Consider the following 14045-nt stretch of genomic DNA (forward strand, 5'->3'; position numbering starts at 1 on the left):
TGTGTATAGATGGCGCCATGCGGCCCCCTGCTGTGTATAGATGGCGCCGTGTGGCCCCCTGCTGTGTATAGATGGCGCCATGCGGCCCCCTGCTGTGTATAGATGGCGCCGTGTGGCCTCCTGCTGTGTATAGATGGTGCCGTGCGGCCCTCTGCTGTGTATAGATGGCGCCATGCGGCCCCCTGCTGTGTATAGATGGCACCGTGCGGCCTCCTGCTGTGTATAGATGGTGCCGTGTGGCCCCCTGCTGTGTATAGATGGCGCCGTGCGGCCCTCTGCTGTGTATAGATGGCGCTGTGCGGCCTCCTGGTGTGTATAGATGGCGCCGTGCGGCCTCCTGCTGTGTATAGATGGCGCCGTGCGGCCTCCTGCTGTGTATAGATGGCTACGTGCGGCCTCCTGCTGAGTATAGATGGTGCCATGCGGCCTCCTGCTGTGTATAGATGGCGCTGTGCGGCCTCCTGCTGTGTATAGATGGCACCGTGCGGCCTCCTGCTGTGTATAGATGGCTGCGTGCAGCCTCCTGCTGAGTATAGATGGCACCGTGCGGCCTACTGCTGTCTCTGGGGGGGCGCCGTGTGGCCTCCCGCTGTGCATAGATGGTGCCGTGCGGCCTCCTGCTGTGCATAGATGGCGCTGTGCGGCCTCCTGCTGTGTATAGATGGCACCCTGCGGCCTCCTGCTGTGTATAGATGGCTACGTGCGGCCTCCTGCTGAGTATAGATGGCGCCGTGCGGCCTCCTGCTGTCTCTGGGGGGGGCGCCGTGCGGCCTCCCGCTGTGTATAGATGGCGCCGTGCGGCCTCCTGCTGTGTATAGATGGCGCCGTGCGGCCTCCCACTGAGTATAGATGGTGCCATGCGGTCTCCTGCTGTGTCTGGGGGGGGCGCCGTGTGGCCTCCCGCTGTGTATAGATGGCGCCGTGCGGCCTCCCGCTGTGTATAGATGGCTACGTGCGGCCTCCTGCTGAGTATAGATGGCGCCGTGCGGCCTCCTGCTGTCTCTTGGGGGGGCGCCGTGCGGCCTCCCGCTGTGTATAGATGGCTCCGTGCGGCCTCCCGCTGTGTATAGATGGCTACGTGCGGCCTCCCGTTGTGTATAGATAGCTACGTGCGGCCTCCCGCTGTGTATAGATGGCTACGTGCGGCCTCCCGCTGTGTATAGATGGCACCGTCCAGCCTCCCGCTGTGTATAGATGGCTACGTGTGCTCAATATTGAGTCATACAATTAATGTAAGGCTATGTGCCCACGATACAGAAATGTTCCGGATTTTTTTTGAGCGTTTCAGCATCTCCCTGGCATATAAAACGCATGCGGATTGTACATGCGGATTGTACATGCGGATTGCACATGCGGATTGTACATGCGGATTGTACATGCGTTTTTCCTGCCAGGGACATGCGGATGTGAAGCGTTCTTCACTTGCATTTCTGCATGCGGGTTATCAAGCGATTTTAGCATCACTTGGAAAGTGCTTGACAACTTGGTTACACTATATAAATCCATGCAACCAGCATGGATTTATATAATGTGACCGTAAAAGAATGGTAAAAAAAAAATAATATATACTTACCTTCTGATGGCCTGCCGACGTCAGCGGTCGCGTGACCCGTCACATGACTAAATGACGTCACGGCAGGTCCTTTTCAGACCATCGTGAGCTGCCGGCAAGCCAGGACGCATCGGATAAAGACACCGGGGGCCATCAGAAGATAAGTATATATTCTTTTTTTACAGGTTCTATGGTACCCGGGTCCGGAGGAGAGTCCCCTGTCCTCCACACCCGGGTACCATTCGCACATTGAAACGCATGGATTCCGCATGTACAGATGCAGGGATGCGGATTCCATGTGTTCTAATGCAAGTCAATGGCGGCGAAAACGCCGCGCTTCCGCAAAATAATTGGTAATGCTGCGGATTTTTCCGCAATGATAATGCGCAGCGGAAATTTCCGCAGCATGTACACAGCACATGCGGATTATCATTGGGGAACATGGCAGGCCTTCTACCAAGCGTTTTTTAAGCGTTTCTGCAGCGGAATTGCCGCTGCGGAAACGCTTAAAAAACGCATAGTGGGCACACAGCCTTAAAAAAAATGTTGTAATTAATATTGTGCCAAATTAATTTCACGTGAACTATCACATGATCTATCACAGGGGATCATGTGACATGTCACGTGATAAATCAGGTGTGTGTGTTTGTGGGGGGGGCCCGCGCCTTCTAAACTGCCCGGGGCCCTTGCTACTCTTAATCCACCCCTGGTTACACTCACCGCTCACTATACTGTGAGTCACTGGTGGACGCATACAGAAGAGGGCCATTGTGCAAGAACAATATATGATATTGCCTATATATGATATAATGTCCGCTACAGCTACTCATAAAGTGTTCCTCATGTAATTTCCACCCACAGCCCCTCATATAGGTCCACCAGCAGCCTCTTATATCATGTCCCCCCGCAGCTCCTCATATCAATTTCCCCCCAGGTTCTCATATTATGCTCCTCAAAGCTCTCATATCAGGTTCCCCCACAACCCCTTTTGTAATGTTCCCCAATTAATGGCCAAATAATATAAGAATAAAAAAAAAACTTATACTCACCTAATCCCTGTACACCTCGGCAACCGTTCTACTCTTCTATGAAGCACAGAAGTGGGTGCTGGACGGCGCAATGATGGCATTTCATCGTGCCATCCAACATCTTCTGCATGCACCGTCTCCAACAGGGCCCAGGCCGGAAGTGGTCTGCGTTCTGCTGCAGTTTCCGGCAGAGCAGGGGGCTGATTACAGCTCCTCTGTTCCTGTGCCGGCTGCGCTTATAGCAACTGTACTCAAATCTGACAGACGCAAATACAATTGAGTGAGGGGAGGCAGCAACGAGCAGGGCGCAGGCAGAGAAAAGGGTGAGTGGCGTCAGTGACTGACACTGCTCCACTGTGTGCCCTCGCTCCGAACGACACTGTGCTAAATGCCTGCATCCGAATGAAAGTGCCAGTCGACTGCAGGCATTCAGCAACATAATTCTGTTTTTTTAAACTGCGCCCCCCTCGGGCAGGCAGGTCGTAGCGCCCTAGATGGGTACCTACCCTGTCTACGCAGAAAACTAGATGAGCTCATCATTGTAGGCATCCACCATCGCATAGGTTTCGGAGATCCAGCAAGTTCCTCGGCCTGGGCAAATTAATCCAATATAACAGAAAAAAAGCTGGCGTCTCCGGGAAAATCTTGGTACATTTATTATATTTAACATTAAAATCAGGTCACAAACAGTGTTCTTGTGTTGACGCGTTTCGGCTTTAGCAGTCTTAATCGTAACATGTCCCTTGAATGTTGCTTCCTCATTTAAAACCATTAACCAACTCCTCCCTCAGTGACATCACAAGAATGAATTAATTATATGCAAACACATGTGTAGTGGATCAACAAATTCAAATATCAAAACATAAGCAATGTTCAAAATGTAAAACATTGTTTCACATAGCAAACATAAGAGTGAAATAAAGGCAAAGAAGAAAAGAACAAAAAATCAAAAACATTTTTACATTATTTCTCTCGTAACAGTTGTCATTTTTGTAATTTTCTGTTCAACGTTCTTTATAGTTTTTCTGTTTGTTATAATCTCTTTATCCTAATCTGTCCTGAAGTTGTTCAGAAAAAATGCAGAGTGTGAACAGATTCAGATCATTTCACTATAGAGGATAACATTCAAAATGTGTCTGGGATGACAACTATCCACTTTTAATGTTATTTTACACACTCAAGGTTTTCCATAAATAGTGATATGAAAAAAAAAAAACCCAAAAAACCCCACTCCTCTTTTATCCTTTATTTTTTTCTTTTACCATAATAAATATACATAAGATCATTCCGATAGTTAAGTCCCAAAGGTGACCTAGTATTTAATTTCATTATCCATGATGCCTCATTTTTTAATAAAAATGTTTTCCAGTCCCCTCCTCGTTTGGGTTTATTAACTCTGGCACATCCAAAAAAAGTAAAAGCCTCCAAACGTCCTTCATGCAATTCAGAAAAATGTTTGGCAGCGCCTGAAGTGCTAACAGTTTTTTTCTTACCCAGTCTACCCCTCGTCCTGGCCCTGATGCTCCGTTTCAACAAGGTTAGTCATCTTACCTGGAATAACACATTTTATTTCTGAAGTATTTTTGCATTCTTCACCATTAACAGCTGTAACCACCTTCACACAAACTTCACTGCTTGTATAGTCGGGCAGACGTAGGACTGCATTTCCCTCATATACGTTTACCTGCAAAAGAAACAGCAGTTGGATCTAAAATCTTTTGTCACAAAAGGGTCAGAAAATTGAGTGACTATTGTTCTGTAATGTAGACCTACATAAATATTGAGAACCCCATCAAACTTATTAAATGCATAAAAATCTTTATTCCAACACGTTAAAAGCAATCATATGCAAAACATACAGTACATCAAGAAAGCTGACGCATTTCAGACAGATATCGCCAAGTTCTTGCTTTTAACTTGCCTGATGCCCAGGAATATATTACATGGTCACTAACTCAGATGTGAGTAATTATGAATTTAAATAGGGTTTTTCCAGGGTATTTATTTTGTTTTAAAGGTATAATCTGCATAAAATTTAAGAAAATTAGCTACACTTCCCCCCTGGACTCCAGGGCTGACTCTCCACCACTGCCCATGGCCTATGTGTACAGAGCTGCAGTGGTGACATCACAACTGCAGAATGTGGCCACTTCAGCCAATCACTGACCTCCGCAGCACTGTCCATAAAGACCAGGAGCATTGGCTATGGAGGAGAAACAGGGAAAAGTACAGCTCATTTTCTTATTTTCATGCAGAAGATGTCTATAAAATGCTAATAAAAAAATCCTGGAAAACCCCCTTAACTTTTGGCCAAAATGCTGTATAGAGTATAAACTACACAATAACAAATTAAATGGAATTGTGCAATAAGCTTAGATGGGTTTTCTAGGATTAACATGCATTTCTGTAGTCATTCTAAGGCACCAAATCACTACATAATATATAAATCAATATATACTATAGTGGTGTTAAAAACTGTTTGACCCCTTCCTGATTTCTTATTCTTTTGCATGTTTGTCACACTTAAATGTTTGAAATCACAAAATAAATGTAAATATTAGACAAAGATAAAACAAGTAAACACAAAATGTAGTTTTTAAATGAAGGTCCTTATTACTAAGGGAAAAAGAAATCCAAAGTACAGGGCACTGTGTGAAAAAATGATTGCCCCCTTTAACGCATAAATTAAATGTGGTTTATCACATCTTTGGGAAGCTGAGTTCAGTTTCCTTAGCCACACACAGGCCTGATTACTGCCACATCTGTTCTCAATCAAGAAATCAGTTAAATACAACCTGCCTGACAAAGTGAAGTAGATAAAAAGATTCTCAAAAGCTACACATCATACTAGGATCCAAAGAAATTCAGGAACAAATGAGAAACAAAGTAATTGGGATCTATCAGTCTTGAAAAGGATATAAAGCCATTTCTAAAGCTTTGAAACTCTAGCGAACCACAGTGAGATCCATTATCCACAGATGGCAAAAACATTGAACAGTGGTGAACCTTCCCAGGAGTGGCCGACCGACCAAAATTACCCCAAGAGCGCAGCAACGACTCATCTAAGAAGTCACAAAAGACCCCACAATAACATCCAAAGAAGTGCAGGCCTCACTTGCCTCAGTTAAGGTCAGTATTCATGAATACAAAAATGACATGCATGGCTGAGTTCCAAGACAAAAACCACTGCTGAGCAAAAAGAACATAAACACTTATCTCAGTTTTGCGAAAAAACATGATCACCAAGACTTTTGGGAGAATACTCTGTGGACTGACGAGACAAAAGTTGAACTTTTTGGGAGGTGTATGTCCCATTACATCTGGCGTAGGAGTAACACAGCATTTCAGAAAAGAAACATCATACCAACAGTAAAATATGGTGGTGGTAATGTGAGGGTCTGGGGCTGCTTTTCTGCTTCAGGACCCAGAAGACTTGCTGTGGTAAATGGAACCATGAATAATGCTCTCTACCAAAACATCCTGAAGGAGAATGTACGGCCATCTGTTCGTGACTTCAAGCTGAAGTGCACTTGGGTTATGCAGCAGGACAATGATCCAAAACACAACAGCAAGTCCACCTCTGAATGGCTTAAAAAAACCTAAATTAAGACTTTGGAGTGGCCTAGTCAAAGTCCTGACCTTAATCCGATTGAAATGCTGTGGCATGACCTTAAAAAGGCGGTTCTTGTGTGGAAACCCTCCAATGTGACTGAATTACAACAATTATGCAAAGATGAGTGGGGTAAAATTCCTCCAGAGCGTTGTAAAAGACTAATTGCCAGTTATCGCAAATGCTTGATTGCAGTTGTTGCTGCTAAGGGTGGCCCAACCAGTTATTAGGTTTAGTGGGCAATCACTTTTTCACACAGGGCCCTGTAGATTTGGATTTCTTTTTCCCTTAATAATAAAGACCTTCATTTAAAAACTGCATTTTGTGGTTACTTGTGTTACTTTTGTATAATATTTAAATTTGCTCTGTGATCTGAAAAATTAAATGTGACAAACATGCAAAAGAATAAGAAATCAGGAAGGAGGCAAACACTTTTTCACACCATTGTATATACTGTGTTCAAGCATAGATACTGACAATAAAGGGCCCCTGTGCATGACTTGTGTCTGGACACCCCATCCATCAAGTCCAAAGTTTACATGTATATTCACATGCTAATACATCATAAACGTCTTTACACATTACACACATATTTACATAGTACAAACATGCACAGAAGCATTAATAAAATATGCACAGAACACATGCAGATACACAATTGTGTTTTTATGATGCACTTGTTCAGACAGCTATCACTATTTTATTTTAACATAAGCTTCACTATCTGATGTTTTTTACAATTTTTTAAATTGTCATTTTGCTAGGCACGCATGTAATCTTTACATTTGTGTTAACTTTTTATGTCTTTAATGGGGAAAAAAACAATCACCGCTTTTTTTTAAGCCATTTACCTATCACCATAAACTGTTCACTATATTGTATGGGTTGTTATGATTACAAGGATACCAAATATATCTTATTTTTAAAAGGTGTATTAAAAATGTGATTATTAACATTGTTTTCATTATTTTAAAGTAAGCCCGGCTACTGGGAGGAAATGAACTTTCTCTTCCTGGCAGCCTCGGACTTTTAGTCATAAAAGCATGGCTTGAGTCACAGCTCAGTACATAGTGAGTAACCACAGCCCGGCACTGACTGACAGACGGCAGTGCTGTGTACTGAGCCAGCTGTCAGTCAGTGCTGGGGTTACACGCACCGCGCACTTTGTACTAATCGGTGACTCAAGCCGCAGATTAAAAGCTTGAGGCTGCTGGGAGGAAAAATGTTAATTTCAACCCGACAGCTGGGCTCTCATTGTGGTGGTCAGTCACATGGCTTCTGAATGCTATTAACCCCATATCTGCAGGCTACTAGCATTTTGTCACATGATAGGATCCCTTTAAGCTCCCGGCGGCCCAGGAATGCCATGGGCATCTGGGCGCTGATGGCTGACAGATGAAGCTCTGTCTTTCTCTCAAATTCTTCATATGCTGCGATCATCATTAACCAGAGCAAGTATTTCAATGGTCAGGATCAGAGATTTCTCTGATCCCAGATGTTACAGTAGAAGCACATCTATCAGTTACAAATTCTGTCTATTGTGAGTAGGTTAATGCAATAAGATGTAATAGCATGTTTATTTGCAAAAAGGACTTAAAGAAGTTGGCTTATCCTCTCTCTTCAGGAACGTGTCGCACCGCAGCCTCCCAAACTTCCTAGTTGGTTTGGGGACACTGGTGTTACAGTTTGATTGACAGTTGAAGCCAGCAGCATCGTTGCTCCAGATGCAGTTATGTGAAGTATTGTCTTGTTCTGCTACATCTGAAGCTTTGTGGGAAATGCAGTGATAGTATATCGATCTGATGTCCATAAATGTGCTGGCAGGGACAGCTTCTTAATCTTGGGTGTGATGGGGGTGAATGTAAATATCAAGCAGTAAATGTGATGAATGGGAGATGAGCTACTCTATATAAATGAATGGGGCAGGAGATAGGTGGCCAGGGCCAGGAGGTAATGTGCATGCTCTGGATCATGGTCAGTAGCAGTGTGAACTGTGCATTATCGGCCACTGCTGGGAGACTACTGGGGGCTACAACACTCAAAGCCAGATAACAGGAGAAAGGAGGCAGCTAGGAAGTGAAGTACAAGCTTTCCTTGTTTAGCAATGTTTCCCTGCCTATTCTGAGTTTACAACATGAGAATAACCCTTTTCAAAGCAGAAAAAGGAAACACAAGTGTGTATTAAAGGGCTTGTCAGCACTTGGTACAAAAGTCTGCATAGAGTTGCAGAATCAAGACAGTGTGCCCGTGATTTACAGACTTGAGGTCACATGCTGACTAAACTCATCTGCCTCGTCTCGAATTTCTTCTATTAAGAAGTTTGCAGATTCCCTCTTCACACTGGGAATACCAGGGAATTGTGACAGCATGCGCACTGCACGCTGTCACCTTTTGGTAGACTGTAGTCACATAGAGTGACTGCAGACTTTTGTCTCAAGCCCGGACAGCCCCTTAAATTCTCAGCTATCCAAGTGTTTGATCCTTATATTGAGAGAACAGTTTTTGTCTAGTTGGGGCTTGAGTAGAAGATGCATCATAAGGGGATTAAAATTTTCAAGAGTGCACTGCTCCCCAGCCTCTTGGCTTCCCGCTAGCCAGGGAGCCGATTGACAATTCGGAAAAGCAGCAGTATTGTCACACCGCTGGCCAGAAGTGTGCACACTTTGGTGCTACAAGTAGAGGCAGCTTTGCCTTTGCAGCATTGAAGGAGAACAGTTGCACTGAAACTGGCCAGATCAGGAGCTAAAGGGCTCCAGTGATGGAACCGGAGTTAGCGTATTACAAAAAACATTACTGGAAAGAGCTTGTAAGCACAGCACATGTTTGGCCACCACTGCTAGGTTGCAGCAGTGACCGGTAACCTAGGCAACAACCATTTTATGAATCACTTGTCTTGGTCTGTGATGGTTGTCACATTGTATGACAATGTCATAAATTGAATTGACAAATCGCTTTTTGATTTTGCCTCAACGTGTCACCTGATCTGGGATTTTTTTTTTTGTGGGCCAGAATTCAGATCTGCAGTTTGGAATAAATGAACAACTGCATCTTTTGGTCAATGTCTGTCACAAAAAGGCTCAACCAGAGGGTAGAAAATGCTGTAAATAGGTCTTTTTGGACACCTGACAGAAAAATTAGTGCATAAGCTTCCTTAAAGAGCAAACAATAGTGAAAAGAATAAAAACAGAAAGGAGGGGCCTTAAAGGTAGCTCACGTTAGATACTAGAAACAGTTAAACTACAAAAAATAAATCCAACTTACATTAGTTAAAAATATTGATTCTTGACTTTCCAAGTAGAACTTATAAAACAGGTCATGAGAGTTTTCCCTAGAAATATTACTGCTCCACGTCAAAAATGCTTCGTTGTTTGTGACTGTCAGTGATAGATTTTCGGGTTCCAAGTCATATTCAAGCTCTGAAAGAAATTTAGAAAGCATTTTTATTTTTTCTACTATGTTTGTCTTGCAATTTTATTTTAGAGGACTGTACTTTATTCGGGAAGGCAATCCGTTTAGTTGCACACTGACATTTTTGGCTTCAAAAACGTCAAACCTACTTTAAAGGGAAGGGTTTAATGTGCAGTTTAATAGCGTTCTGTAGCTGACTTATAGCCCCGCTGCCAGGAGAAATTGAGCTTGATTCCTCCGGGCAGCGTTCAGTCATGAGGGTGGTGCCGGCGTTCAGTCACCACTCTGTGTATAGAGAGCATCGGCTGCAACCATGCTCTTCGCACAGACTGACAGCAGCTCAGTATTAGAGCCTTATGTCAGTCATTGGTGGGTGCACGGTTACTGATCCTTTGCTGGCCACACCCCTATGACTGAACCCTGAACGCTGCCAGGAGAAATAAAGTTAATGTCCTCCCAGCAGTGGAGGTGTAAGTGCAGGCGCCGGGCAAGCTTTTTTTCTCCCAGCTATATTTTTTCCAGTAGTGATCTTGTGTGCAGGAGCCGGGAAGTCACAGTGATGACTATAATGAATCAGGGTCTAAAAGTAAAGCAGATTCTGGATTCTCCTTCCACCAGCTTGTGCACATAGTTTACAATATTACAGGGTGGTGATATATATTTAAAGGGAATCTGTCACCACCGCAACTTGATTTAAGCTACTTATACAGATTTCTCATCTTTACTTGTTCAGAAAAACAGCTGTATTTCATATGCAATTGATGCAACCTTGGTGCACCCTTCTGCCCACCTCAATCAGCATGCCATGCACCTCCTCTTGGCTTGATTAACAGTGTTTACTTACCAAGAGTAAATGCTGCCGAAATTGAATTCTTGGCGTTGATTATCCACACTGACACTGCAGGAACCGAGTGCACACATACACAGTGTCAGTGTGGGCTTGCTTTCATCCCTCTCTCCTGTCTGAAGGAGCTGCTCCCTACTGTGTAACATTGTGTGCAACATGTGAGTGCTGCAGACAGGAGAGAGGGATGTGTTGACATGAGTTATATATGGAGGGGACCAATTCCCATTAGGTGTAGATGTTTCTATTAATATTTGGTGGGCCCCACCAATAAACAAATAACTTTTTGAGTTTGCTGAAATTTATCCATTCAAGAATTCAAATGACAAGCATTTCCAGACATTGTGCCAACCTTCTGCCAATACTTATAGGGGCTTTCTACCTTTGGGACAACATTTTTTTTCACTTAAATGCAAGTATTTTGGGCTAAAAAAATATTTGCAGTAGTTTTCCATTGAAAAGTTTGCACCAGCATTAACTTAAAATCAGTCAGTCTATGACTGTCTGGATGGACAACCCCTTTAAAAACTCTACAGGTGAAATAGAATACTCCTCCTGCAAGGAATTATTTTCAGGCTTAGGTCCATACTAGTAATAGGACTATTTTTAAAACATGTTAAGTAAATGAATTTTGGGCCCTTCATACTTATAATGTTAGTATTCAATACATTTGTATCATATTATGGTCGCTAACTTAGGATAAAAATTAAAAAAACATCACAGAAAAAGATGCTGGTGCGTTTGTAACCTGATTTGTGGTGGTAACGCTGTATCATTTTCTATCATATTATGGCCCTAAATTTCTAAAAATGTCTTTCTTAACTGTTATTCTTCTCAGTAGAGATCCAGTGGGTTAACATAGCAGGAATTAAGGAGGTTATCCATGAATATATGTTGACGGCTATCCTTACAGTGTCATACTGATTGACAGTCTGCTCCCAGCTGCCTAAGTGCAAGGAGCTGGCTGTCAATCAGTATGATGTCAGCAGTCACGCACTGTCGACAGAGCATCCAGGAAGAGGAAGAGCTGCTCTGTTGATGTGGAGCAGCTGAGTCGCTGGCAGGAGTGATTGGTGACCATTCTGAGCTGGTGCAGGATAGAACATGCATGTAGTTGCCTCTCTTAGCAGCTACCTGGATGTTAGTTTTTAGGCACATAATAAAAAAAAAATAGTCGTGGACAACCCCTTTAACAGCGATTCCACCAATAAGACTTACCAGCAAGGTTGCAGCACAGGTGTAAATGAGCACACTGACATAGTATGCAAATAAATTGAATGGTAATTCTGAAATCCATTTTTGTTTATCCTATTCAGATCTGAAAAATGATAAAAAGGTGTAAATATCACAATTTTGTTTATTTCAGATTAATTTAATGACAAAAACTAAACAAAGTACTATTGTTATGTTTTTACGTACTTTTTCTAATCCTGTCTAGGGTTTGGAGTAGTGTTAGGGTTAGGCTGAAAACTAGGTTTAAAGTTAGTTTAAAGGTTACGGTTAGGACAAGGTTAGGGTTAACAATAAATTTAGGGCAAGGACTAAGGTTAGGGATAATGCTAGGGTCAAAGATAGGGTTAGGTTTAGGGCTAGGATAATAAAATAGATAAAAACAACATAATGCAATAAAAAATGTATAAAACATAACAGTGTATAACTTTATATTTTTTCAATTTTATGTTGGATTTCATTTAAAAAAAAAGGTTCAAAGGGCAGATTCATCATTATTTTTTTTAAATATATGTGCTTGAGGGATAAGATGTTCAGTACTGAACTAGTGGAAGGGACTTAGGAAGTGTTAATTGTTCACAGGTTAGGATACGGAAAATGCTTGCTTTGCCCTTGGCGCAAGCAACCCATGTTGCGCCAATGCTAGTAGCATTTACTGGTTTAAGGTTGAAATTAGAATTCCTCATAAATTGAGTTGCATGGAACAATTAGAAGGGGTAATGCCTGATTATGATCTAGGATATAAGGTCCAAAACCACATGGGATGTGGTGCTTGCCGTCTGCAATCTTGATGTCAATGTCAATTGGCTAATAACAACAATAATTCCTTAGGAAAGTTTACTTGGAAACCTACAACTAAGAATTGGCAACACACCAGAGATACAACTCATGGATCTTGGTATCCACAACCATTATTCCCCCTGACAGCTTATATCTTCATCCAGCAATATAGACCTGACCCCTATAGACCTGACCGCTCTCATTGCTCTGTCTAGCCCTTTATGTTCTCCCTTATCCTTTTCACTCATAACTAATTTGAAAACTCTGCGACCTGTGAGACTTATCTCCCCAAAGCACAACAAATCCTTTCTATTCAAGTGCAAGATGTCTTCAGAATGCAGTTTTTACCCAAATGAAAGCCAGTAATTTATCGACCAGTTTCACCATATGATGAACCTTTGCATCTGGGAGACCATTCAGCAGCAAACCAAAATATTTTGTCCATCTCCCTAAATATAGAACCCATTATGAAGACTTACTAGCTTACCTTTCTTGCATTATACCTTCCCCATGACAACTTGCTGGGTTATGCATCTGGCTCCTAGGCAAAGCAGTATCCAAAAGAGTTGTCTATTCTGAGACTGACACCATTGTAAAATCACCCAACTTTTGCTTAGAACCACAAATGCAGAAGTAGCGTTCCTTTTTTTTAGAATCCTTTCCACTCCCCCTTACTACATTGCAGGGAATGTGTCATAGCTTTTATTTTTGTATTCATTATTGTTTAAATATTATAATGAATTATTTTTTACGCAAAATAAAATGTACTGTTTTTAACATTTATTTTTTTATAATTTTTTTTTCAGTAACCACAGGGGAAGGGAGCTACCATTTCTATTCTATGATGTGTAAGTGTCAGAGAGCTTCATCCAGCTGTGAGAACTGTAGTATCGGCGTCTCTGCCCCCTGACAGGAAGAAACGCATCCCCCTTAACGGCGCGCTCCTGGCCCGGTGTCTTCCGGCTCTCCTGCTGCTGCTGCCGGCGCCGCAGCTTCCCGGGCACTGTGCTTCGACCTCTGTAATGCTCCAGCCGTCTTCCAAAAACTAGTTAACGACATCTTCCGTGACCTCTTATATTCATGCGTGGTGGTGTACCTGGACGACATCTTGGTCTTCTCTCCGGATCTACCCACACACCGGAGGGATGTTCGTCAGGTCTTGCTTAGGCTCAGGTGGAATCACCTATGCACAAAATTTGAGAAATGCCTCTTCGAGCAGACCTCTCTTCCATTCCTGTGCTATATTATCTCTAAGACTGGTCTACGGACGGACCCCGAGAAGGTCTCTGCCATCTTAAAGAGGCCCCGACTGGAGGGGTTGAAGGCGATTCAGCGATTCCTGGGCTTCACTAACTATTACCGCCTCTTCATCCCACATTTCTCTTCCCGGACTGCACCCATCTCTGCGCTCACCCTTAAGGGAGCAAATCCTAAGGAATGGACGTCCAAAGCGGAGGAGGCCTTCCTCTCCTTAAAACAAGCCTTCTCTTCTGCCCCAGTGCTGCACTGTCCGGATTGCAACAAACAGTTCTTTCTGGAGGTTGATGCTTCCTCTTCCGGAGTGGGAGCGGTGCTCACCCAGAAATCTCCGTC

General features: G+C 43.1%; 1 protein-coding gene across 2 annotated transcripts in view; it reads right to left on the reverse strand.

Moving 5' to 3' along the window:
* The window catches only part of LOC141228928 (interleukin-5 receptor subunit alpha-like), a 115220-nt gene extending 102129 nt beyond the window's left edge, over positions 1 to 13091 (reverse strand). For both annotated transcript variants that reach the window (XM_073667365.1, XM_073667364.1), the window contains exons 1-4: positions 12940 to 13091; positions 11661 to 11760; positions 9452 to 9606; positions 4132 to 4264 (exon numbers count right to left, since the gene is read on the reverse strand). In XM_073667365.1, coding sequence (XP_073523466.1) covers positions 4132 to 4264; positions 9452 to 9606; positions 11661 to 11739 — 367 coding nt within the window. In that variant the 5' untranslated portion in view covers positions 11740 to 11760; positions 12940 to 13091. The remainder of the gene's footprint in view (positions 1 to 4131; positions 4265 to 9451; positions 9607 to 11660; positions 11761 to 12939) is intronic.
* Positions 13092 to 14045: the final 954 nt, after the last annotated feature.

This window comes from Phyllobates terribilis, unplaced genomic scaffold (assembly GCF_046119375.1).
Source record: "Phyllobates terribilis strain yellow unplaced genomic scaffold, ASM4611937v1 Scaffold_2__4_contigs__length_985480577, whole genome shotgun sequence".
Classification (NCBI taxonomy): Eukaryota; Metazoa; Chordata; class Amphibia; order Anura; family Dendrobatidae; genus Phyllobates; species Phyllobates terribilis.